Below are 24,711 nucleotides of genomic sequence, written 5' to 3'. Positions count from 1 at the left end.
CACTGAAGGCCCTATCTTTCTACCCTCTACCCCCAATACACCCTGAAATTTCCTGACTCTGGATCTTTGTTCAGCCTGTTTGTGATGCTTGGAATGCCCTCCTCTTCCAACCGTTTGCATTCCTACACATTTGTCCTTTAAAAGTCAGCTCAAATTCCACCTTCTGTAAGAGGTCTTCCTTCACCCCAAATGTCGATAATGACCTTCCCCCTCAGATCTCCAATAGAATTTTGTTAGCACATCTCCAATACCCTTATCTCATAATATTGGGCATTAGAGTTATCTGCATTTGTCTCAGAACTCGCTGCTAGACTGAAAGCTCTGTAAGGACAGGGCTAGGCTCTTCTCTAAACTTTGTATCCTCCTGGTGCCTCGCCCAAGGCCAGCACACAGTAGGCACTTACTAAATGCCCAGTTATTAGTGCTTTTCTGAAATCACTTGGAATATGTTTTGTACTAACTGTATTCATTCTATCTTGTTCTCTAGAATGCAAACTCCTTGAGGACAGGGGCTACTATGTTTCTGTATCCCTAGTGCACTGAATGGGGCCTGGCACACAGTAGGTGCTTAATAAAAACCTGTTGAATTTCATCAAACTGAATTGGAGTTTGCTTGATTCATTTGTTTCATTTACTAAATTAGTTTCCCTAAAAAGAAGGGTTGCTGATTAAACTCAGAGATGTCCTAAGACTAGTAAAAGAAGAAACAAGTGTATGTTGTATATCGTCATGTGTGTCTTTTTAAATTCTTATACTAGTCTGTGGTTTCCCTCTCAGGGTTAATCTGCAGTCAAATACAGAACAATGCCCTTTTTCTATAGAGGAAAACAGGCCCAGGGAGAAGCAGAAACTTGCCCAAAGTCAAACATTGAGTCATTAACAGAGCCAGGATTTGAACTGGGTGCATTGATTCCTGGCACCTTTGTTGGGATAGAAAGGGATGGTGAGATAAGGACACCTCTCCCTCAGCCTGGGCAAGTCACTTAACCTTGTTTGCCTTGGTTTCCTTATCTGTAAAATGAGCTGGAAAAGGAAATGGTAAACCATTCTATTATCTTTGCCAGGAAAACCCCAAATGGGATCATAAAGAGTTGGACAGGACTGGAAAATGACTGAAAGGGGGATGAAGGGACTCAGAAAGATATGATACGCAATCAGGAACTCTTACTGGAGAGGCAGAACAGGTATTATTGACATTGGAGGAAACTGAGGCCCAGATGATAAGAGAAATAGTGAACATAGCCATGATCAGCAGCAACACACTGCATGACCTCAAGGTAAGTCACTCAACCCCCTCCTCCAGGCTCCCTCACTGTGTAGCTGAGCCCAGGGCCAGATGTGTATCCAGATAAATTAGGTACGGGAAGCCCAGGATGAAAGCCTATTAAACTGAATTACCCTGTGTGCAAATGACAAATGGTTCTTATCTATTCATTAAAGCAGGGTCTGTGCTTGGCAATATTTTGTTAAGGAGATTTCAACCCTTAGACTGTTTAGGTGGGAATGGGTCCTTAGAGATTGTGGAGTCCAGCCTGGCAGGTGAAGAAACTGAGACTGGGGGAGTGGCTTATGCAAGGTTATGGAAGGAGTGAGGAGAATCTCAGATTATCCGGGGCTAGAATGGGCCTCAGAGATCATTACAGATGGAAAAACAAGCCCAGAGGACTGAGGTAACCCTCTAAGTCACACAGTGAGTTAGCAGCTTCTGACAGAGACTATTAGGGATGGAGGGGCCTTTACAGACCAATGCCCTTGGTTAGGAGCAAGAGCTTGCCCAAAGCCATGCAGCAAAGCTGGGAACTAAAACCCAGGTCTCCTGATGCCTGGGATCTTTGGTGGGTTGGAGGGGGATGGTGAGATAAGGTCACCTCTTCTTCAGACCTAGTGGGATAAAGGGCCTCTAGAAAGGGATGATGGGGAATCAGAAAGGAGCCCATGCTGGGGAGGCAGTACCAGGACAACGGCGGCAGCTGGTCCCACGAAAGCGTACAGCAGTCCTCCTTCCAAGGAGAGCCAGCAGCTGAGAGAAAGGAAGCAGAGTAAACAGGCCGGTTAGTCCAGGTTGGGCCATCAGCCCTCCCCACCAATGAGGTCACTCCTCATTCCTTAGCTTCTGGTCTTGTCTCATGGCACTCTGCCTCAGTTCTTGCCTTTTTAACTTGTCTCCCAAGTCTGCCCCATCCCTACCTCTCAAAGCTGCCTCCTTCTGGAAGCCTTCCCCAATTAAGTCAAATTCCTGTTTCCATAACACTTTAGGATCTACACAACAACCTTGTGGACACAGGAGGGCAGAGACACCAGCACAGTCTGGGGTGAGCATTTATTTCCCTTATACTTTCCCCAAGGGTATCTCCTATCCTGGCAGGGAGAAGAGCAGAGCAAAGTTCCTCCTAATCCTGGAAGGAGCCCTGAAGCATGATTTTGGCTGGCTCTTTTCCTCATAGTCATGGCCCTGTGCTATACCCTCCTCCCCCGTCTCTCCAACACCACATCTTTGGACTTCATCTCTGGTCCCTGGACTCTGATAAGCTTTCACTTATGCCGTCTGCATGCTTCTGTCATCCCCATTCTACCAATGAGGACACCGAGGCTAAGAAAGGTTGTGTGATTCTTCCAGAGTCACACAGCTAGCAAGTTTCTGAAGCAGGATTTGAACTTGGGTCTTCCTGGCTCCAAGCCTAATACTCTATCCCAAGTGTTGGGAGCTGCCCTTGGGTCAGGGAGAAGAGAGTGAGTCTTGACAGGGAAATGTTTCAAGGGCCTATGTTTCTACCCAGTTCAGGTGACCTAGTTAAAGTTACACAGGAAGCTGGAACAGGGCACAGGGCTCAGGGCACAGGGCTCAGAGCCCAGGACTATGAGACAATTCAAGCTGCTTGAATTAAAAGAATTTGGTTATTTCTGGGGAATACTCATGATTACCATTTTGCAGGATACATTCCACACCATTACTCTGATCTTTCTGCTAGTAGGATGTTGGTAATCAGGCAGCTAGGAACGCTGGGCTTGGAATCAGGAAGACTCATCTTCCTGAGTTCAAATCTGGCCTCAGATACTTACTAGCTCTGTGACTTTGGGCAAGTCACTTCACCCTCTCTGCCTCAGTTTCCTCATCTGTAAAATAAACTGGAGAAGGAAATGGCAAACCATTCTAGTATCTTTGCCAAGAAAACCCCAAACGGGGTCATGGAGAGTCGGACATGACTGAAAACAAATGAACAACAAAGTTCCTGACTCTGGGTCTGGCGCTTTATCCTCAAGACCACCTAGCTGCTCTGACTTTAATAGCAAACATAAACAATTATCAATAAATAACAAAAAAACCAAACATTATAGTACTTCAAATTTTGCAAAATGTCTACATTATCTCATTTGAATTTCCACATTTAATTTTTTTCATCTATAAAAGGAAAGGATTGGACTATACGACCTCATTCTGGCTCTAATGACCAATTTGGCACCAGTCATGAGATGGGTAGAGATTCAGGGCCAGAAGGAATCTGGGTCACTCCTTGCTTGGAGTAGAAGGGAGGGGGAATCATGGAAATCAGATACCCACAGAGAGGCAGTAAACTATAGCAGAAAGAGCCCTGAAATTGGACTCAGTGACTGACTACTTCCTCGTGGGATCATGGAAAATCATAGGATCATAGATTTTGAGTTGAAAGGAACATCAGAGGCCATCCAATCCAACACCTCCATTTTACAGATGAAGAAACTGAGGCCCGGAGACTTCATAAGAGTCACACAGAAAGTTATCAGAGGTAGAATCTGAACTCAGATCCTGTGACTCCAGAACCAGTGCTCTTTGCACTGTACCCAAGCTTCCCTGTAAAGTGCCTTGATTTTCATATCTGTAAAATGATGGATTGGTGGTACTAGGTGATTGCTATGGTCTCTTCTGGCTCTGACGTTCTGGGATCCATATAATAAAGCATAGTAGATCTTCCAAAATGTTTTCTAGGCTGTTCTCTCGTTTGACAAACCTAACAACTCCTACTTCTTTTTAGCTCTAAAATTTATAAAGCCCTTTCCACACAATAACCCCACGAAGGGGTCTTTCAAGAAAATTCAATTCAGGAAAATTCATTCAATTCAGGAAAAATTAGCCCCTTTTTATAGATGAGGAAACTAAGGCTCACAGAGGATTTATTCAAGATGATGCCAGTTAGCTTTTGAACCCAGGTCTCTTAACTGCCCACCACACAAAGCTGGCTGTAGCACCAGGGCACTTACTCTGCTCTATTTGTCTGCTTCACCATTGTACAGATGTATGTGTGTGTGTGTGTGTGTGTGTGTGTGTGTGTCCCACTTTCTCTCTCAGTCACATTGTCTCTGTGTGCATCTCTTCCGTTGTCTCTCTGGTTCGTTCTTTGACTCACCCTCTGTCTCTCTCCCTCCCTTTTTCTCTCTCTCCATGCTTCTGCTTCTCATTCTGTCTCTGTCCTCATTTTTTCTGTCTTTGTTTGTCTCTTTCTGTGTCTCCTCTGTCACATTCTATCTGTCTCTCAGTCTCTTTCTTGTTATTGTTTTTCTCCCCCTCTGTCTTTGCATTTCTACCCCACCTTTGCCTGAATCACAGACATCAGCAGTGGCTGGTGCTCAGGTGCCAAGGTCTCTCTTTGCCTGATGCTGTGGGCAGCCAGTGCTCCGCTGATAAGATCCCGGGCTCCTGACATCCCCCTTGGGCTTCCTCCCTTTCTCTCTCTTTGCTTCTCCAATTTCCTCCCAAATGCCATACTCATCATCTTCCTGCCCCCTCATCGAAGCCAGCACTGTGCCTCTCTCTAATTCCTCCTTCCTTCCTCACATCCGTCTCTCTGACGCTGGAACAGTGATGACTGCACCACTATTCCTGTGGGTTCTGAGGCCCTGTTGTCTTTGTCCTCCTAATTCAGGCCCTCAATACAACTCTCCTGAACTACGGCAATGGTTTCCTAGTTTATTTTCCAGCTGCTGGTCTCTCCCCTTCTAAATCAAGATGTCTGAGTCATATTTCTAAAGCCCAGCTCTGATCAGAGGTTCACAGATTTAGAGCCAAAAGGGACCGCAGAGACCAATTAATCCAGCCTCCCTCATTTTCCACAGCAGGAAACTGAGTCCCAGGGATTCAGAGACTTGTCCAAAATCACACAGGTAGTCAGTATCAAAGGTGGGATTTGAACCTAAGCCTTTTTGCTCTTTCCACTATCCCATACTGAATCTTAAGTCACTCCCTTGCTCAGAACATCTATGTAGTGACTCACTACCTTCAGGAAAAAATCCAGTCAATCAACAAACATTTATTAAGTGTCCCCTATGTGCCAGGCACTCTGCTAACTTCTGGGGACACACAAAGAGGCAAAAGACAGTACCTGCCCTCAAGGAGCTTACAATTTAATAGAGGAGATGACATGCAAATGAACATACCCACATATATGTATATATGTGTATATATGTGTGTATTTGTGTATATGTATATATACATATCTCCAAACTCTTCATCCTGGCACTTCAGGCTCTCCCCATGGTCTGGGTCCAACCTACCTTTCTAGCTCTACCTCTAACTCTTCACTCCTTCACTTTGCTCCAGCCAAAGAAAATACCGAAATGGAAGTTCACTTCATTTATTTAGTACCGGCCCTCAGTGCTGGCAGTATTAAGACAAAAATGAACCAGATTCTTCTGCTAAATTTGGTGTTGAAAGACACTCCCTCTCTCAGAACCTGGACTCTGTCCCTAGGACCCTGAGCTCTGATAGGAAACTTTCCTTCTCTTACCAGGAAACAGACCGTGTCACTTTCCATCCGTTTCCAAAACATGCCAATGCCAACGTGTGTCATCATTCTCTTTCTAGCTCCCTTTTATGTATCATCTTCCCCCGTTAGAATGTAAGCTCCTTGAGGGCAGGAATTATCTCATTTGTTTGTGCTTGCACCTCTGGTGCTTAGCACAATGCCTGGCATGTAGTAAGAGCTTCATAGATGTTCAATCATTCATTAGTCACTTAGATTGTGGCTCTGCCACTTAACTATCTCTACATCTATGGAGATGTCACTTTTCCTCTCTGGATCTCACTCAGCAACTCTGAAAAAAGGTGAGGATGGGGTTCAATGCTCAACAAGGTCCTTTTCGGCTCTCAATCCTATGTTCTTATGGCCAATGTACTTGCTTCCTAACATAAGTGTTACTTTGTCACTTCTTGCCTTTGCTGATGATTTTTCCATTTGCCTGAAATATGCTTTCCCTCTTCTCTTTCTCACGTCTTCCCCGACAGCTTTGTCTGTTAAAATCCTACCCATCCTTCAAGGCTAAATTCAGGTGCCACCTCTTCCAAGAAGCTTTCCTACTCTTCCTCAATCAGAAGAACTCTCTCCTTCCTCTGGGCCTCCACAACCCAGAGTCTCTTATCTTACAGCATTTATCCCATGCTTACCTTATCTAAGAATAGGTTTCTGAGGTGCTTGTAAAAGACTTTCTTCATCTTTGAAGTAGATTGGCTCAGATAGCACGAGTCCCACTTTTCAGATAAAGAAACTGAGGCTCACAAAGGAGAGTGATTTGTCCAATGTTACATAGCTGCATGTATCATCTATCTTGTTTTATAGGATTCAGAACCAAGAGGGACATTAAAAGTCAGGTAACCCAACAATTGGGTAGCTAGGAGGCACAGTGGATAGAGCGCTGGGCCTGGAGTCAGGAAAATGCATCTTCCTGAGTTCAAATCCAGCCTCAGACACTTACTATCTGTGTGACCCACTTAACTTCATCTATAAAATGGACTGGAGAAGGAGATGGCAAACCACTTCAGTATCTTTGCCAAGAACACTCCAAATGGGGTCACAAAGAGTCAGACATGACTGAAAAACAACCAAACAACAACAAACCCACCCTTCCTTTTACAGTTGCAGAAACTCGGGCTCAGAGAGGAAAAAATTAACTCCCTGGCCTTCTGTTTCTCCTTCTATAAAATGAAGGGGCTGTACTACATGGCCTCTGAGATCCCTCCTAGCTCTAAATCTCTGATCCGATGACCCTAAAAGCCTTGTCCAATATCACATAGGTAATAAATAAAGGATTTGAGATTTGAACTTGGGTCTTATGAGTCCATAGTCAGTGATTTCTTTTACTATATCTTGAAGTCTCCAGCATTTGGGTCTCTTATCCCCTCCCTCCTTCCTATTAGACTGTGAGCTCAGGTCTAATTTATCCCTGAGCTCAGTGCTCAGGAGACACTTGATGGATGAATGACTAGAGAAACCATCTGAAGAGGCCTGTGTTGGAGAATGAGTATTCCAACTAACTCCCATGCTCCAGTCTTTGGCTGAGCCATAACTGGGGGAAGAGTTCTAGCACCAGGAAAGGGAAGGGAGGTGATGGCTCAATACTTACTAGTTCACCGTACTGTAGCCTTTAGCCTTGGTAAATCCTACGGAAATGGCCACGACCAAAGCAGGAAGCCCTAAAGAGGGAAATGCCAAAAATGAAGGTATTGTCAGATCCCAGTTTCCTTACCCCTCCTGTTATCCAGCTGCCCTCTCATACCCTACCACAAACCCCATCAGCTCAATGTCCAGAGGTGGAATCTGTGACAGTTTCAGCAACCTGATGATGTAGGTGATAGCCAAGTTGAGGAACCATAAAAATGTAAAGTCCTATAGTGGACTGCAGAAAGACAAGGGGAAGCTTGGCTACATAGCCGTTTGTGTAAAGAGGATCTGAAGGTCTTAGTGAATTGCACTCCACATCTGGAATATTATGTTTAATTCTGGGCACCACAATTGAGGAAGGGCATGGATAAGCTTAGCACAGTGCCACACAGTAGGTGCTTAATAAATGCTGATTGAATGATAAGCTGAAGAACATACAGAGGAAGGGAATCAGGAGAGGGAAATCCACGCCGTATGAGATTAGATTGAAGGACTGGGGATGTTTGAAGAGAAGGCTTAGGGGGAACTTAGGGGGAACATGACGTTGATCTTCAAGCATCAGAAGATCTTTCACTTCCTTTCTTAGCACCTGAAGAAGGGGCCTGTGCTCAGGGCTGGCTCAGAGTTTCAACACGTGAATTTTCATGGGAAGGAGGAATTAGACCCAAGGAGATGAACTAAAAGCAATAAGTGGAAACTGCAAAGGAGAAAACTAAGGTTGAAGGTTGGGGGAGGGGCAGAGGGGTGGGTCAACACAAACTTTCCTAATTAGGGCTGTCTAAAAGTAGAACGGCCTGCCTCTGGAGGTTTACCATGATAGGAGGTTTTTAAGCAAAGTATAGATGGCCACTTATCTGGTTTGTCGTAGTGTAGGATTGTTATTGTTTAGTTGTTTTTCAGTTGTGTCTGAGTGTTGGTGACCTATTTGGGATATTCTTGGCAAAGATACTGGAGTGGTTTGCCATTTCCTTTTCCGGCTCATTTTACAGATGAGGAAACTGGGGCAAACAGGGTTAAGTGACTTGCCCAGGGTCACACAGCTATTACTGAGGCCAGATTTGAATTCAGGAAGATGAGTCTTCCTGACTCCAGGCCTGGCGCTCTATCCACTATACCACCTAGCTGCCCAAAGATGGGGGTAGGGAAGGTTGTTTTGTTTTTCCAAGCACGAGTTGGACTCTGTGGCTGTTGGAATTCACTGCAATAATAAAATTCTGAAATTCTGTGATTGCAAGCTTGGTAGGAGCCAACACTATAACATGGCAGCCAAAACCCTAAACTTGAACTGGAACAGCATTAAGAGAAACCCAATATTTCTCATTGTAATGAGAAAGGAGATAGTCCTGCTATGCTGTGCCCTGGTCAGACTGTATCAGGAGGACTCTGTTAAGTCCCAAGCACTGCACTTTGGGAAGGACTTTAGTAAAGCAAGGTTAGGAGGCCAGGCCAAATGAAACTCTGTTGGGGATGTTTAACCTGGAGAAGATGTTGGGGTGGAGGGTGGGGGGGGAACATAACAGTTGTCTTTAAGAATCTGAAAGGCTGTCATGCAGAAGACAGAGAGATTAGTAGAAGAGGGATTAGAGTTCAAGGAATTCCACAGTCCCAGAGTTAGAAGTAACTTATTCTTTCCAAAGATACCAGTGATTGCATAAGTGACAAATCTAATGGGCCCTTCTCCGTCCTCAACCTTCCAGACTTCTTTCTCAGCATTGCTTGACACCATTGGCCACCCTCTCTTACTGGCCATCCTCTGCTCTCTGGGTTTTTGTGACTCTACTCCTTCTTACTTGTCTGACTGCTCCTTCTCAGTCACTTTTTTCTGGACCATCATCATCTTGTCTCCTAACCATGGATGTACTCCAAGATTTGGTCCTGAGCCCTCTTCTCTTCTGTCTCTGAACTTTCTCTTTTGGTGACTTGATCAACTCTCATGGGTCCAGTTATTATCACTACAAAGATGACTACTTGTCCATCTCTGATATCTCTCCTGGGTTCCAGTCCTGTATCACCAAATACTTATTGGATATTTCCAACTTGATTAAGAACTCATTATCTCTATTCCCATTCACCCAAGCCAAGCCAAGCCAAGCCAACTCTTCGTAACTCTCATTTCTGTCAATACCACCATCCTTCCAGGAGCCCTCAGCCTGAGTCTACATCCAATACTCAGTCTCCCTCATCCTTCATTTGCCATGTCTTGTCTACCTAACTTCTCCCCACTCACACAGTCATCACCCTAGCTCAGTCCCTTATCACCTTCTGTACGGACTATTGAAATTGGTCTTCCCACTCCTCCTTAGCTGCCAACATGACATCACTAAACCACAGGTCTTACCACGTCCCTGTGCTGCTCAGTAAACCCCAGTGGCTCCCTATTGCCTTTAGGATCAAATGTCAATTCCTCTGTCAGACATTTAAAGACCATCACAACCAGGCTGCCTTTCTAGGCTTATTACCCAATTATTCCCTTTTACCTGTGCTGCAGTGAAGCCAAACTAGTCCTTTTTTTTTCTTTTTTTGCTATTCTTCACACATGATATTCCATTTTTCATCGCCATGCTTTTGCATGGGCTGTCCACCCATGCAAGAGGGTGCATGTCCACCCTCTTGAGCTCTACCTCTTCGAGTCCCTAGCTTCCCTCAAAGCTCATGTGAAGTACCACCTTATATATCATCATGTAACATCTGCTTTCCTGTTCCAAATACTTCTTAGTGCTCCTCTACCCCAAATTTACCATTTATTTACTTTGTGCAGACTTTGTGAATGCTTATGTGTGTACATATTGTCTCCTCCAATAGAACATTATCTCCTAGATGACAAGGGCCATCTCATTTTTGTCTTCCTGTCCCTAGTACCAGACACATATTAAGCACTTGATAAATGTTTGTTAACTGATCTCAAGACTATCTTGTCCAACTTGTCCCTGAAGAGAAATCTCTTCTTAACAGCAGAACAACCACCACCACCATAACCTTCCTCTGATTATAAATCACCAGCAAGGGTGACCTGCCACCTCCCAAGGCAGCCTGCCTCACCTCTGGAGAGCTCTAGTTGTTAGAAAGGCATTTTTTTTTTTGCTAGGCAATGAGGTTAAGTGACTTGCCCAGGATCACACAGCTAGTAAATGTTATGTGTCTGAGGCTGGATTTGAATGCAGGTCCTCCTGACTCCAAGGCCAGTGCTCTATCCATTGCTACAAAGTCATTCTTAAAGGAGGAAGTCTACATCGGCTTCTCTGCAAATGGCAGACGTTGCCTGTACTAAGTCAATCTGAATAAATCGAATCCCTCTTCCCCAAGGAATAATCAGAGGGAAGATGGCTATGATGACCCCACTAAGTCTTCTTAACTAAACATCCCAGACTAAACATCCCCCTCCATTTTGGTGGATACACATAAGTCACGGTCTCCAGTCTGTTTTGCTATTTGATCACCATCTTCTGGAAGCAATCCTGTTTGTCAGTGTCTGTCCTGGACAGACTTCTCCCAGAACTAAATACAATGCGCAAAGTGAGGCACAGGACATTGGCACTACCGCCTTCCTCAGTCTGAGGGATGCCTCACTTAATGGAGCCTAGAATGGCACAAGGTTTTTGGTGGCCATGTCACACTATTGGCTATCATCATCATCATCATCATCATCGTCATCATCATCATCATCATCATTGTCATCAGTAATAATCATCATAAAAATAATAGCTACCATTTATATAGTGCTTTAAGGTTTGCAAAGTGCTTTACAAATGTGATCTAATTTGATCCTTATGACAACAAATAATCATAATAATAACAGCTAACATTTACATACTGCTTACTACGTGCCAGGCACAGTCCTAAATGCTTTGCAATTATTATCTCATTTCATCCTCATAACAACCCTGGGAGGTAGATGCTATTACTATCTCCATTTTATAGACAAAGGAACTGAGGCAAACAGTCTGATAAAAAAAAAAAAAACCCAACATATTTTTTCAACACAAGGCAAGGAAACTGTGTGAGCCCAGCTGAAGAACCGGGAAACAGAGCAGGAGAGATACAAAATCCAGGATACAGAGATAGTAACGATTATAGGGATTATCGAGGTCCAAATGCCTAATTTTAGGATGGAGCACAGGTGTCCCTCCTCCCAAGCCAGGGCACTGTCCTCTGTCCCACCCATCCCTTTGTCGGGACCATGGGAGGGATCTCTGGTTCCACTCACCCCAGCCAAGGCACAGGAAGCGCTTCCGGATGATGCGGTTGCGAAGCCTCCCGGTGACGGCCATGTAGGATTGCCAAGCCTCAGTGAGTACCCAACAGAAGGAGGACAGGAAGAAGAAGTGCAGGAAGGCAGCCACCAACGTGCAGATCACCTGGGCAGGGAATGCAGGGGCCATGCCAGGCATTGGAAGTTGGGGGAGGACAGGGACGGGATGTATCCACCAGCCTGATCCCTCAGAACAGCGCTCTGTGGTCCAGCCTCTTTCCCCTGCCTCTCTAGTGGCCTCTGAGCTGCTTCCCCTACAGCAGGGAGGAGCTGCACCGAGCTATCCATGAATCCCATATCGTGGCAGCCCAGAGTGTATGGGAGATAATAGGTGGACAAGGGCTACTTTTTGCCAGGGTCAGGGGGCTCAGGCTGCTACCTGGGTTAGTTACACTCAGTATATAAGCAGGGTAAATATTCAATCAATGGCCTGGATTAGGGCTCAGTCCCTGACTGGGATTGGGGCTCAGTCTATGACAACAGGATTAGAGCAAGCCACTGCTAGGGCTTGGTCTGGACATGGATTTCTGCCTCAATCTGGGGCCAGCTTTAAGATTTAGTGACCTGGATTGTGGCTGATTCTATGACTAGGATCCATGCTGAGTCTGTGACATGAGTATTTGAGCCCCCCATTAGAGTCCTGCTCAGTCAGATTAAGGCTCTTTCACCCTGTCCCAAAAGCTAGGGCCCAATCTGTGGCTGGGTAAAAGTCACAATCAATTGAGTATAAGAAGCCCCTTAACACCTCCCAGGGCATTTCCTACCAAGGAAACGAAATAATAGAAATAGTGTTACTAGATTAAAGAATTACTATTAAGTTACTTTATCAAAGAAGGTCAGAGCTAAAATCAACCTAGGTCCAACCCTTTTGTTTTGCAAATAATGAAACAGACACTGGGAGGGGAAGTGACTTGGCCAAGGTCACATGGCAAGTTTAGGGGTAAAGGTTGAAAGGGAATCTAGAGTCACCACCATCCACTCTAGGGCTTTTCCCTCTATGATGTGCACCTGAGATGACACAGTGTCTCCTTCCATTTGACCGCATTCCCTCTGGTTTTAGTTAGGACTATTCCCCTTTGTTTAATCCCCAAAGGATTAAAATAGTTGAAAACAACTTTTCAAGCACCCTTCTCCAAAAACTCTTCACGTACAGAAAGGTATGGTCTAGTATGGAATAAGAGCCAAAAAATTCAAGTGTGATCTTAGCCTGAGTGAATAAAGGCCCAGTAGGGTCTGGATCAAGGCAGGGGATGATCCCAATGGCCTGCACCCTGGTCAGACCCCACTTATGTTCAGTTCTTCCTTTGCACTGTGGATATCTTGTACGTACAGTTATTTGCATGTTGTCTTCCCCATGGGATCATGAGCTCCTGTGGGACAGGGATCACATTTTTGACTTTCTTTGTAGTCCCAAAGCTTAGCACTGTGCCTGGCACATGGCAAGCATTTAATGATGTTTGCTGATTGACCAAGTTCTGGGTACTACCATTTAGGAAGGACATTAGCTAGCTAGAATATGTTCAGGAAAGGGCAATCAGGATGGCGAGGGTTTAGAGACCATGCCATAGGAGGATCAATTGAAAAGAATTGGGGATTTTTGGCCCGGAGAAAAGAATACTTAGGAGGAACATGATAAAGGTCTTTCGGTATTTGAAGAGCTGTGATACAGAAGAAAGGTTCAGACTTATTCTGCTTGGGAAGTTATAGGGAGCGATGTTTTTGTCACCACAAGGAAGAACTTCCAAACAATTTGAGCTGACCCAGAACATAAGGGACTTCCTTTAGAAGGAGAGGATACATCACTCTCTCAAGGAGAGATGACAAGGGGCCACCCGTGTGCAGATGGAACAAATAGAAAACAGAGCACTTGATCTGGAATCTTAAGACCGTTGTTCAAAGGCCAGCTGCATTATTCGCCTCCTGTGACATCTTGGGAGAGTTACTTTCCTCTTAAGGTTTCAGTTTCCCCCCTCCTTTTTACCTCTCCAAATTGAGAGGGTTGGGTCAAATCAGAAATTCTTATCCAAGGACCTCTTTTGAAATCTGATGAAGCTCACAGAGACCTCAGAATAATATATTGCCTGTCTCAATCATCATCATCATCATCCTCTTCATCAGTGGCATTTATATAACGCTTTAAAATTTGAAATAGTGTTTCATAAACGTTAGCTCATTTTATTCTTACAACAACTCTGGGAGGTAGGTATGCTATTATCAACTTTACAGTTGAAGAAACTGAGGTAGATAAGAATTAAGTGACTCGCCTAGGGTCACATAGCTAGTTAAGTGTCTGAGGCAGGATTTGAACTTGGGTCTGTCTTGCTGATACCAAGTGTAGCACTCTATCCATGGAGTCACCTAACTGCCTCTAGTTGGAGGAAATGCTTGGTTTCAGTCAGAGGTTACTGAATATAAAGATGTAGTTTTTCTTCTCATCCAAGTTTGTCCTCCCTCACCCCCCTGCCCAAGTTAAGAATCCTTTGGTTCGAGGGTCTCTTAGATCTATCATGACTGTGGAATTCTGTGAATCCAGCAACGATAACTTCATGAACAGAATAATTTTCAGCTATAAAGCCTTCTGTCTGCATCATCTCGATGGATTTTGGTTATCGATTGTGTTAGGAGCTCCTTTTGCTAGGGCTGAACTGAGAATCCGCTGTTTTTAGTGATTTGTAAGGGTGGAGTGGGATCTGAGGAGCATTCTTACCTTGTTTCGCGTCTGGGTCTGCCCAATGAGGATGAGGGCGTTGGAAGAGATGATAGAGAGGCAAAAGTTGATTAGGATAACAGACCTTTCAGAGCGGATGTACCTGGAGAAGAGAAGAAATAGGAGGGCGCTGGACCAGTTCCAATGTCTTACAACATACCTTCAACAGGCCCTGGTGTTTTGTTCAGGGACCCTAAGCTGGGAAAATGGCCCAGTCATTTAGAATCATCATTTCCATCATGATTGCCCTCACCACCTTCATTTTAATCATTGACATGATGACATCCTCATCATAAGAGAGACTATTGCATCAGGTAGATAGCTGGCCTCAAAGGCACGACAGTCTGGGTTCAAGTCCTGCCTTGGACACATACTGGCTGTGGACCCCTGGACAAGAAAATTAATGCTCTAGGCCAGTGGTGTCAAACTCAAATAGAAAGGGGGAGCCACTAAGCTATACACAAGAATCTCTGACTTACAAAACAACACATTCACATTATCTATATTCTATTCTATTCTTATTTATTTTGCTAAAATTACATTTTAATCTGCTTCAGGCTACACTGGTTGTATCTGCCACCTCTTCTCTAGGTAATGCTCTAAAACTATAAATGGCAGATAACATGCTGGCATGTACTGGTAGAGGAAGTTTCATCAACCAGGTCTAGTTCCCAACCCATCCTTCACATTTACATAATGGTCATCACCATCTATATGTTGTCTGTCCTTTGTTTTTGAAGAGGACCCATGACATGACAGAATGATGTCTTGACTTGTGGGTGAATTGGATTTAAGTGAAGCAGAGCTGCACAAGGCCATTAACCTCACTCTCTAATCATCTTATAAAATCAACATTACCATTATCACAATGACCATCATTTCCATAATCACCATCAGATGATGGCTGGTGAAAACATAATCACAATCATTGCCATCTATATAATAACCATTATCACTAGCATTACTCTGTCTCTGTCTCTCTCCATCTCTGTGTCTCTGTGTCTATCTCTCCATGTAGCTGGCTAGCTAGGTAACCATCTTATGAAAGCAACATTACCATTACCACAATCACCTATCTCTAACTCCATGATTGCCATCAGATGATGGCACATTAGAACATAATCACAATCATCCCCACTCCCCATCTATATAATAACCATCGCCACCAGCATTACTTTCTGTCTCTGTCTGTCTATCTTTGTCTTTGTCGGTCTCTCTTCTTCTTCTTCTTCTTCTTCTTCTTCTTCTTCTTCTTCTTCTTCTCCTTCTCCTCCTCCTTCTCCTCCTCCTCCTTCTCCTCCTCCTCCTCCTCCTCCTCCTCCTCCTCCTCCTCCTCCTCCTCCTCCTCCTTCTTCTTCTTCTTCTTCTTTTCTTCTTCTTCTTCTTCTTCTTCTCCTTCTCCTCCTTCTTCTTCTCCTTCTCCTCCTTCTCCTTCTCCTTCTCCTTCTCCTTCTCCTTCTCCTCCTTCTCCTTCTCCTCCTTCTCCTTCTCCTTCTCCTTCTCCTTCTCCTTCTCCTTCTCCTCCTCCTCCTCCTCCTCCTCCTCCTCCTCTCCTCCTCCTCCTCCTCCTCCTCCTCCTTCTCCTTTCTTCTTCTTCTTCTTCTTCTCTTCTTCTTCTCCTTCTCCTTTCTTCTTCTTCTCTTCTCCTTCTTCTTCTTCTTCTCCTTCTCCTTCTCCTCCTTCTCCTTCTCCTTCTCCTTCTCTCTTCTCCTTCCTCCTCCTTCTCCTCCTCCTCCTCCTCCTCCTCCTCCTCCTCCTCCTCCTCTCTCTCTCTCTCTCTCTCTCTCTCTCTCTCTCTCTCTCTCTCTCTCTCTCTCTCTCTCTCTCTCTCTCTCTCTCTCTCTCTCTCTCTCTCTCTCTCTCTCTCTCTCTCTCTCTTTCACTGGCTAGCAAGCTAACCATCTCATAAAATCAACATTACCACAATCACCATCATCTCTACAATCACCATCATCATCACAATCAATAAAATCACCAAGACCATGATAACTGTTATCATCTCCAACACCTGCATCATCATCACCAAAGACAACCCATCATCCCATCACCATCATATTCCCTATTCCAAAGACTTTATCAGGTCTTGGGAAAGAGTATCATCCAGTAGAAAGTGTGCTGGGCTTGGAATCAAAGGATTAGGCGCAAATTCTGTCTCTTTCTCTTAAGACCTGTGTAACCTTGAACAATTCATTTAACTACTCTAGTCCTCAGTTTCATTACCTGTTAAATGAAGGGGTTAAATTTTATCACCCCCTTATTTTCCCTTTGGCCCTAAATCTATGATCAGCATGGTCCTGTAAAATTTCTCATGGCCTGAGGTATGAATCATATAGAGAGTCAATGACAATGACCATGATCCTAGCCCCACAATGACACTATAGGGGAAGAGACATAAAGAGTCAGATTCTTATTAGACTGTGTCTACATTGTGAAAAAAAATCTGGACAAAAAAACAAAACACAAACAAATAAAAAAAAACTTTACCCTTTTCTGGAGAATGAAAGGGTTCTGTGTCACTTATATGCCACAGGAGACATTATCCTGTGTGGCCTCAGGGAGCTCCTTCATGGGGGATATAGAACCCAACATAGACCAATATCAAGTCAAAAGAGAAAGTAATCAATTTGGAGTTATGCAACCTGGGTTCAAATTCCAGTTCCACCACTTCCTACCTCTTAGGTCCTCCCTTCCCTCATCTATAAAATACAGGGACAGAGTTAGAAGGCCTGCAGAGTCTCTTCTGCTCTGTGTATGTTGTCCCATGACTCTATCCTCACTTTCCAACCATCTGCGTATGGCTAGCCCACTTGATCAATATTTGTGTATTCGATATGCCCCCACATACAGTCTTGGGTGAGAGTGTATATGTGCGTATGTATCCTAATGAATGTGCGTGGGGTGTGAGCACACAGATGTGTGAACCTGTATATGCAAGCATGTTTGTGCGTGCAAATGGGTATGTGTAAGGGTATACATGTGAGTGTGTATAGTAAGGCCTGAAGTGCACGCTGGAGCAGTCAACATCCATGAGGTCTATCCAATCCCTCAGATATGTGAAGTTGATGAAAATCTTTGCCAGCCCCCTCCCCCACACCAAACAAACCCCAGCCCAATTGGGTCCTTTGGGTTCAAGAACAGACCACAGGCTGTTAGAGAGGTGTCTTAGGACACAGAGCATTTAAACTACAGAACACAGAATGTTAGAACTAGAGGGGACCTTAAAATAGGGAACGTTACAGGAGAAAGGGGTGTTAGCGCAGAGAATGTTTGAGAACATAGAGTGTTAGTACAGGAAAGGCCCCTGGAACACAGAATATATAATTTTGTTATTGTTCAGTCATTTCAATCATGTCTGACTTTTTGTGACCCTATTTGGGATTTTCTTGGCACAGGTACTGGAGTAGTTTGCCATTTCCTTCTCCAGTTCATTTTATAAATGAAGAAACTGAGGCAAACAGAGTTAAGTGACTTGCCCAGGGTTGTACAGCTAGTAAGTGTCTGAGGCTGGATTTGAACTCAGGAGGATGACTCCAGGCCTAGCCCTCTATCTAGCTGCCTATTAGAGCTCAAAGGAAATTTGGAACAGAGAACAGTAAAACATCAAATGCCTCAGTTGCACAGAACCTTGGAGATCACATTCTCTGACACTGTCATTGTCCAAGAAACCACAGCAAAAGGTAGCGACTAGTACAAGGTCACAAAGGAAGCCAGAGCTAGAAGTCCTGTAACTGCCTGCCCAGAGCGCTTTCCATGGATACACCCAGCTGCTTCTGGAGTCGGCCCCAGCCAGCCTGATAAGGTCATTAGCCAGTACGATGTCACCGATAATTGAGCCTGACAGTTCCCGACATGCTCCCAGGGTCGGGCAGCCCTGCAGGCAGAACAGGTCAATGTGACCCCAGTGCAGGAAGCTGGTTCCATTTTCCTTTTCGATCAGAATTCAGGATGATTGGCAGCTGAGTGTGAGGAAAGGGTGGGGGCCAGAAAAGAGATCAGATCATGTTGGCTGATGCCTCTGGCAAAATAACCAGTAGCTGGTTCCCAGACCTTGGGAGATAATTTCCCCACCTATAAAAATAATTTATCATAATATTCCATCATGGTCGCTGAATGGCTGGGTGACCCTGGGTAAGTCCCTTCCCCTCTATGGGCCTCAGTTTTTCCATCTGTCAAATATGAAGGTTGTATTAGTTGATCTTTAAGGCCCCCTCTGGATTTTACATTGTGTTCTATGTTCTAAGGTCATTCTAGCTCTAATGTGCTCCGGCCTAAATCTGAATAGGGCTTTAACTTTTTAAAGCATGACTGAACTTAGAATTCCATTAAATCTTCAGTAATCAGGTCAGTAATCTCCCTTGGTTACAGAAGGGAAAACTGAGGTACAAGAAGCATTTCACCCCCATTCACATAAGCCACTGCATAGCCAAATTTAGGTATCTTGACTCGCATTTGAGGTGTCTTGTCTTTCTAACACTGTCTCTCTCTTGTGAGCCATGTATTAAGTGTCCTAAAGCAAGCATCAGGGTGGGCATACAGCAGTCACTCCCCCAACACTAGCCTATGGACTGATTTACCCCACTGATTTATAGCTGGAAGGGACCTTACAGGATAGAGTCCAACCCCCTCATTTTGTAGCTAAGAGAAACTGAGGCACAAAGAGTTAATGACTTACAAAAGGTAGAACATCGAGCAAGCATCTGAGGCAGGATATGAACTCAGGTTTCTCTGACTCCAGTGCCTTATTCACTAACCCACACTTCCTCAAAGTGCCACTTGTCAAAATCCCAGGTCATTTAACTTTCACAATGTCATGCGAAGGAAAAAGGAAGGGAATTAGTAAAGAATGAAGGGAAGGAGAGAGGGAAGGAAGGAAGGAAGGAAGGAAGGAAGGAAGGAAGGAAGGAAGGAAGGAAGGAAGGAAGGAAGGAAGGAAGGAAGGAAAGGAAGAATGAAAGGAGGAAGGAAGAGAAGGGATGGGAAATGAGTTTGTTCTCCCCATTTTATGGATATGGTAACAGAGGTCCAGGGTCAAACATTTAGCAGTGTCAGAACCGAAACTCAGATTTGCCCCATCTAAACGACACTGAAACGTCTGATAAGACAAGGCAGTCAGGACAGAGACCAGACCGTTGTCACACCAAGTCTGAAAGCCATTCACTCCCCACCCTCCACCGCCAACAGGCCCCCACCCATGTCCCAAGGGGCATCCTGAGAACCCGTCAGTTGCCTGCCTACCTCCACACAGAAACGTAGATGATGATGAGAAGTAGCAGGGTCAGGGAGGAAACGCCACAGCCCACGATGAGTGTGACTGAGGGGACAATCACCTTTTCCATGTTCTGCAAGAGGGAGAGAGAGACACACACACACATACCCAGTGGGGGAAGGGAACATGTCAGTGTCAGCCCCTGGCATAGGAAGGAATGGGAAAATGGAATAGAATCAAATGGGATAGACTCATATGGAATGGGAAAGGGTAGATTAGACTTCAATCCTAGTCCTGGCTCACTTGCTAAATTGGGAAGCCCCTCTGCTTCTCTGGGCCTAGGTTTCCTCTTCTATAAATAAAGAGTCTGCAATGCAGTGGAACCCATGCAACCATAAGGTACCTTCTAGCTTTTTCCATTGCCACAAGGCCACGAATAGAAGGGGGCTGAAGACTGGGGCTCCAAGTCAGCGGCAGAGTCAGGACAAGAACCCCTATTTCCTGGCTCCCAGTCTAAGGCTCTGTCCATGACCCCATGACATCATTAGTTTCTTGGGGGGGGCAGTGTCAGGAGGATGGAGGAATGAGATTTAACCTGAGACTATAAATGGTCCCCTCCTTTCTTTCATTCTTTTCCTTCTCCTGATTTCTGAAAGGAACTCCCTTCTTTTCCTAACCACTCTTCAAGGGAAGACTCAGGGCTGACATCCTCCTGGCTCCCTCCCTGATCTTGCCTAGCCAATACTGCCTAGCACTCACTAACTAGTCCCACCACCAAACACTTGACATTTGGTGCTTTCCCTCTCTCTCTCTCTCTCTCTTTCTCTCTCTCTCTCTTTCTCTCTCTCTCTCTCTCTCTCTCTCTCCTCTCTCTCTCTCTCTCTCTCTCTCTCCCTTTTGGTGAGGGAGGAGTGAAGAAGAAGGCTCATCTCTCCCCAACAGGGTATCCAACTTCTGCCTCTTCCCCCAGTCCCCAAGAGAACACAATCCAAGGCTGGGCACATGAAGGAGGCTTCATTCATTGCAGAATGAAGAAAAAGCATCAAGGTCACCAGCTACAAAGACCTCTCTAATAATTGTAGCTGTCCAATAAAGGAATTCGCTTCCTTGGAAGACAATAAGATCCCTGTGATTAGAGACTTCAAGCCATGGCAGGAGAAAAGCTTGCATCTCTATAGAACGTTGAGGCTTGTTAAGATTCTCTTATTAGGTTCTCCAGCTCCCACCCTGGGGTCTTGCTCCCCTGATTGGGGAGCATTCACTAGGTCTAGTAGACAGCCCAGACACCTCCCTGCCATGCCAACCCCTGCTCTAGATAAGTGAAATCACAAGTCTGGATCAAAAATAAATTTTAAAGGATGTACAAAGAAATCTAGGGTACAGAGGATGTTAGGAATTAACCTTTCTGGACCTTCGCTTTCCTGCCTGTAAAACAAGAGATTCTATAGAAATACAACTGATAATTTCCCAACAGGATCAAAAGCCTGTCGACCTGGTTCTGAAAATAATTCACCTCAATTACAGGTAAGTTACTTCTCTTCTCTGGGCCTCAGTTGCCAACTTGTCAAATGGGGGTGGGGGAAGGGAGAGATTTGGAGCAGATTGCTTCAAAGGTCCCTCAGAGCTCTAAATTCTGTCTGTGTTCCAAGGTGATTTCCAGTTCTCACATTCTAGGATTCTTTCCCCCTCTGTCTGTTCATCCTAGTAATTAATCCCTTACTCACATTCACAGGGCTTTGAGCTAAGATCCCCACCTGCTGTTCTCAACTATATCTCAGGGCATTTGAATAGTGTAGGGGTGGAACGGAATTTTGCAGTTTAAAGGGGACAACAGACAATTATTTAAGGGTCTCACACAATATCCACAGAAGGAACTATATTGACAATTCCACCTTCCTCTTTCTCCTTCCTTCCTCCCTCCCTCCCTCCCTATCTCTATTGCTTTCCCTTTCATTCTATCCCTATCTATAGCTCTCTGTCTCTGTCTTTGTCCATCTCCCTCTCTTTCTCTCTTTCTCCACCCTCATTTCTATGTCCTTTTGTCTTTCTCTTCTCTGTCTTTATTTCTCCCTATCTGTCTTTTTTCTCCCTCTCTCTTGCTACCACTTTCTCAGTCATTCTCTCTCTCTCTCTCTCTCTCTCTCTCTCTCTCTCTCCCTTGTTTCTACATCCCTGTCTTTCTCCTTTCTGTCTCTAGTTCTGTCTTTTTTCTCCCTCTGTTTTGCTACCATTTTCTCTGTCATTCCCTCTGTCTCAGTCCCTCTCTGTATCTTTTTCTATGCCTCTGCCTCTATCTCTCTGGATATCTGCCTGTCTCCTTCTATCACCTTCCCTTCCCTTCCTTTCAGTCTGGGGTCACATCTGCCTCCAATGTTATGCTGGCTTCCAGCTACTCTAACCTACTTTACCAGCTGACACAAAGAAGAAACACATCCAGAAACACTGAAGCACCTTAGAGCACCCTCTCTTTACCTCCCTGCACGTCTCCTGCCTCCAGGGCACTGAGGTCTACTCTCTGGGTGAGGCTTGAATCCTAAAGCCACCCTTGATGAGAGACCTCAGTCATGGATCGAAGGGGACAGAGCTTCTCACATCCCTCAGAACTCATGCCCACTCAGGGAGCTCGGTGCTTCAAAAGACCAAGTCCAAACACTTCAGCCTGGCATTCAAAGCCTTAAAAATGCCTAACACAGTCTGTCACCTTATGACTTGGCCTCCCTCTGTTCCAGCCAGCCCATCTCCTCATCGTCCCTTCCCTAAACTAGGAACATTCCTACTTCCTCATCTCTCTATTTGACCCACCACATTGTCCAACGTCCTCATTCTTCATGTTCCAACTCCTTTAGGAAGTTGTCCATCCCTAAAATGCCCAACCCTTGCTAATTTCTCCTTCCTGGGAATTCCTATAGGTCTGTCTACATCACATAATTCGTCATTTGCTCACGTCATCTCTAATTCTTGATCAAGTAACAAACATTTGAGTACCTTTTATGTACTAGTATCCCTACTTCCTAACATGGGGTAAAATGGAAAGAACACAGGTTCTGGAGCGAGAGGGGTTCAAATTCTTCCTCTCATACTTAGTTTCTCTATGACCTTGGGCAAGTAATTTGAACTCCTCTGGCTTTAGTTTCCTTACCTGGAGGATTGGACTTGATAGCCTCTGAGATCTCTTAGAGTTCTAATGCCACCATCCTACAATTCCTTGGTTGAGAGCCTGGAGACTTTGGAGGCAGAATGGTGAACTGGAAAGACCAATGGTTCTGGGTTCAAATCCTGCCTCCAATGTTGCCTATCTTTGTGACCCTGGATAAATCACCTAAAATTCTTGGCCATCAGTTTCCTCATCTATAATATGAGGGAGATGGACTGGATGGGCTCTGAGGGTCCTTTCCAGTTCTACATCTATGATCCTTTGACTTCTCTAGGTGAGACTTTGGGTGGGTCACTTTCCTTCTTGGTGCCTTACTTTCCCCATCTGTCAATTGGGCACATTATTCCTATACTACTTCCCTCACAGGGCTATTATAAGAGTCATTTCAGGAAATCTGGGTTCTAATCTCACATCTGGCACTGCTTTGTCAATGTCATGTCAGGCCAAGTCCCATTCCTTATTGGCCCCAGTTTCCTCCTTTCTATGTCACATGAAGACTTTGGACCAGATTTTTTCTAGTGTCTCTCCAGTTTTGATATCCTGTGATTATTCTGGATGGGGGTGGGGGGAAGTTTTGTGATCATAAAGTCATAAAGTTGGAAAAGATCTTAGAGATCGTTATTTTACAGATGGAGAAACTGAGGTACAGGGGAGGGAGGTAACTGGCCCTAAGTCACACAATGAATCATTTCAATTCTTGGAACTGAGATTTTTCCTTTTCTGAAAAACATAGATTAAAAAAAATACTTATACTATCTACTTTCCAGGGCTGATGTGAGGAAAATGGCTTGATGACCTTAAAATTTTCTAGCTAGATGTGAATTGTTATTATTTGTTGATGACTAAATCAGAAAGAGCACTAGACTTTAAGTCAGAAAGTGACATGGTACCAAATCTTGCCTCCAACAACTACTAGCTATGGGATCTTGGGTAAGTCTGCCTCAGTTTCCTCATCTGTAAAACAGGGATAATGACAGCACCTACCTCACAAGATTGCTGCTAAGATCAAATGAAATAATGTGAATAAAATGCTTTGAAAACCTTAAAACACTCTATAAATGTCATTGGTTTTAGTTCAATAGCAATGATAAGTGTTGTAGGGGAGAAGGGATCAGATCTGTGACCTATCAATGAAAATTAATGCTTCCTCTGAATGTCATTTTAAAGAGCTGTGTTGGACACTGGTTAAGTGACTTGCCTAGGGTCACACGGTCATAGCCTGAATCCTGACCTGGTCACAGACTGAGCCCTGACCCAGGTCAGGTCCAAACCAGACTATCTGTCTCAAACACATGCTGTGGGTCACAAGAAAGCCTAGCTGACAGTGTGTGGATGAAATCAGTGCAATCCCTCCCTTCAGGAGAAACAACACGGAGCCCCTGACTCTTAATAGGTTTTTCCTTCTTATTAGTAAGTCAATACAACTGAGAATCTCAGGATGTCAGAACTAGAAAGGACTTTAAGGAACCAATTTATCACAACTCTTAGTTTTACAGAAGAGGAAACCAAGGTCCATGGTGGGAAAGGAAGATGTCCAAGACCACTGCTGCCAGTACAAAGGTGCAAATTATCCTCCAAGGGAGAAGAAATTACTCTAGTAGAATACAAGGTCAGATGGCATCCTGACTGGAGGCAGAGGGAAGGAGGGAATGACCAAGGGGATGACCCCTGAAGAGGTAATGCGTTCTCTTGGCTAGCTAGCTTCTTATCCAACGCTGGCCGGCTGGCTAGAGACCCTGGGGCGTGGCCTGTTGTTCTGTCACCTGCAAATGGACATGCACTACTTGATGAAGTGCTCATTCTCCAAGCACCTTCAGCCTGCTTTTTCCCTTCCCTCCCCGACCCGATCTGCTGTGGCCATCTGCCTCATCCTACCCTCATTAGGACAGGGCAGCTGGCCTCCCTTGCCCCCATCTCCTCCCTGGTCCTGCTTGGATGCTTACCAATGTTTTCCCACATTCCTTTTGAGCTTTATCCTACAAGTGT

At 44.8% G+C, this 24,711-nt stretch overlaps 1 protein-coding gene across 2 annotated transcripts in view; it reads right to left on the bottom strand.

Annotated features, from left to right (window-relative positions):
• ADGRB1 (adhesion G protein-coupled receptor B1) overlaps window positions 1–24,711 on the bottom strand; it is a 263,970-nt gene that overhangs the window by 57,105 nt on the left and 182,154 nt on the right. For both annotated transcript variants that reach the window (XM_078153784.1, XM_078153783.1), the window contains exons 19-23: window positions 19,601–19,704; window positions 14,366–14,468; window positions 11,614–11,764; window positions 7,372–7,441; window positions 1,954–2,020 (exon numbers count right to left, since the gene is read on the bottom strand). In XM_078153784.1, the coding sequence (XP_078009910.1) occupies window positions 1,954–2,020; window positions 7,372–7,441; window positions 11,614–11,764; window positions 14,366–14,468; window positions 19,601–19,704 (495 nt within the window). The remainder of the gene's footprint in view (window positions 1–1,953; window positions 2,021–7,371; window positions 7,442–11,613; window positions 11,765–14,365; window positions 14,469–19,600; window positions 19,705–24,711) is intronic.

Source organism: Phascolarctos cinereus, unplaced genomic scaffold (genome assembly GCF_003287225.1).
Source record: "Phascolarctos cinereus isolate Bilbo 61053 unplaced genomic scaffold, phaCin_HiC Scaffold_4;HRSCAF=312, whole genome shotgun sequence".
NCBI classification, from domain to species: Eukaryota; Metazoa; Chordata; class Mammalia; order Diprotodontia; family Phascolarctidae; genus Phascolarctos; species Phascolarctos cinereus.
Note: the sequence above shows the minus strand (reverse complement) of the source record. Positions and strands in the feature narration are given on the sequence as shown.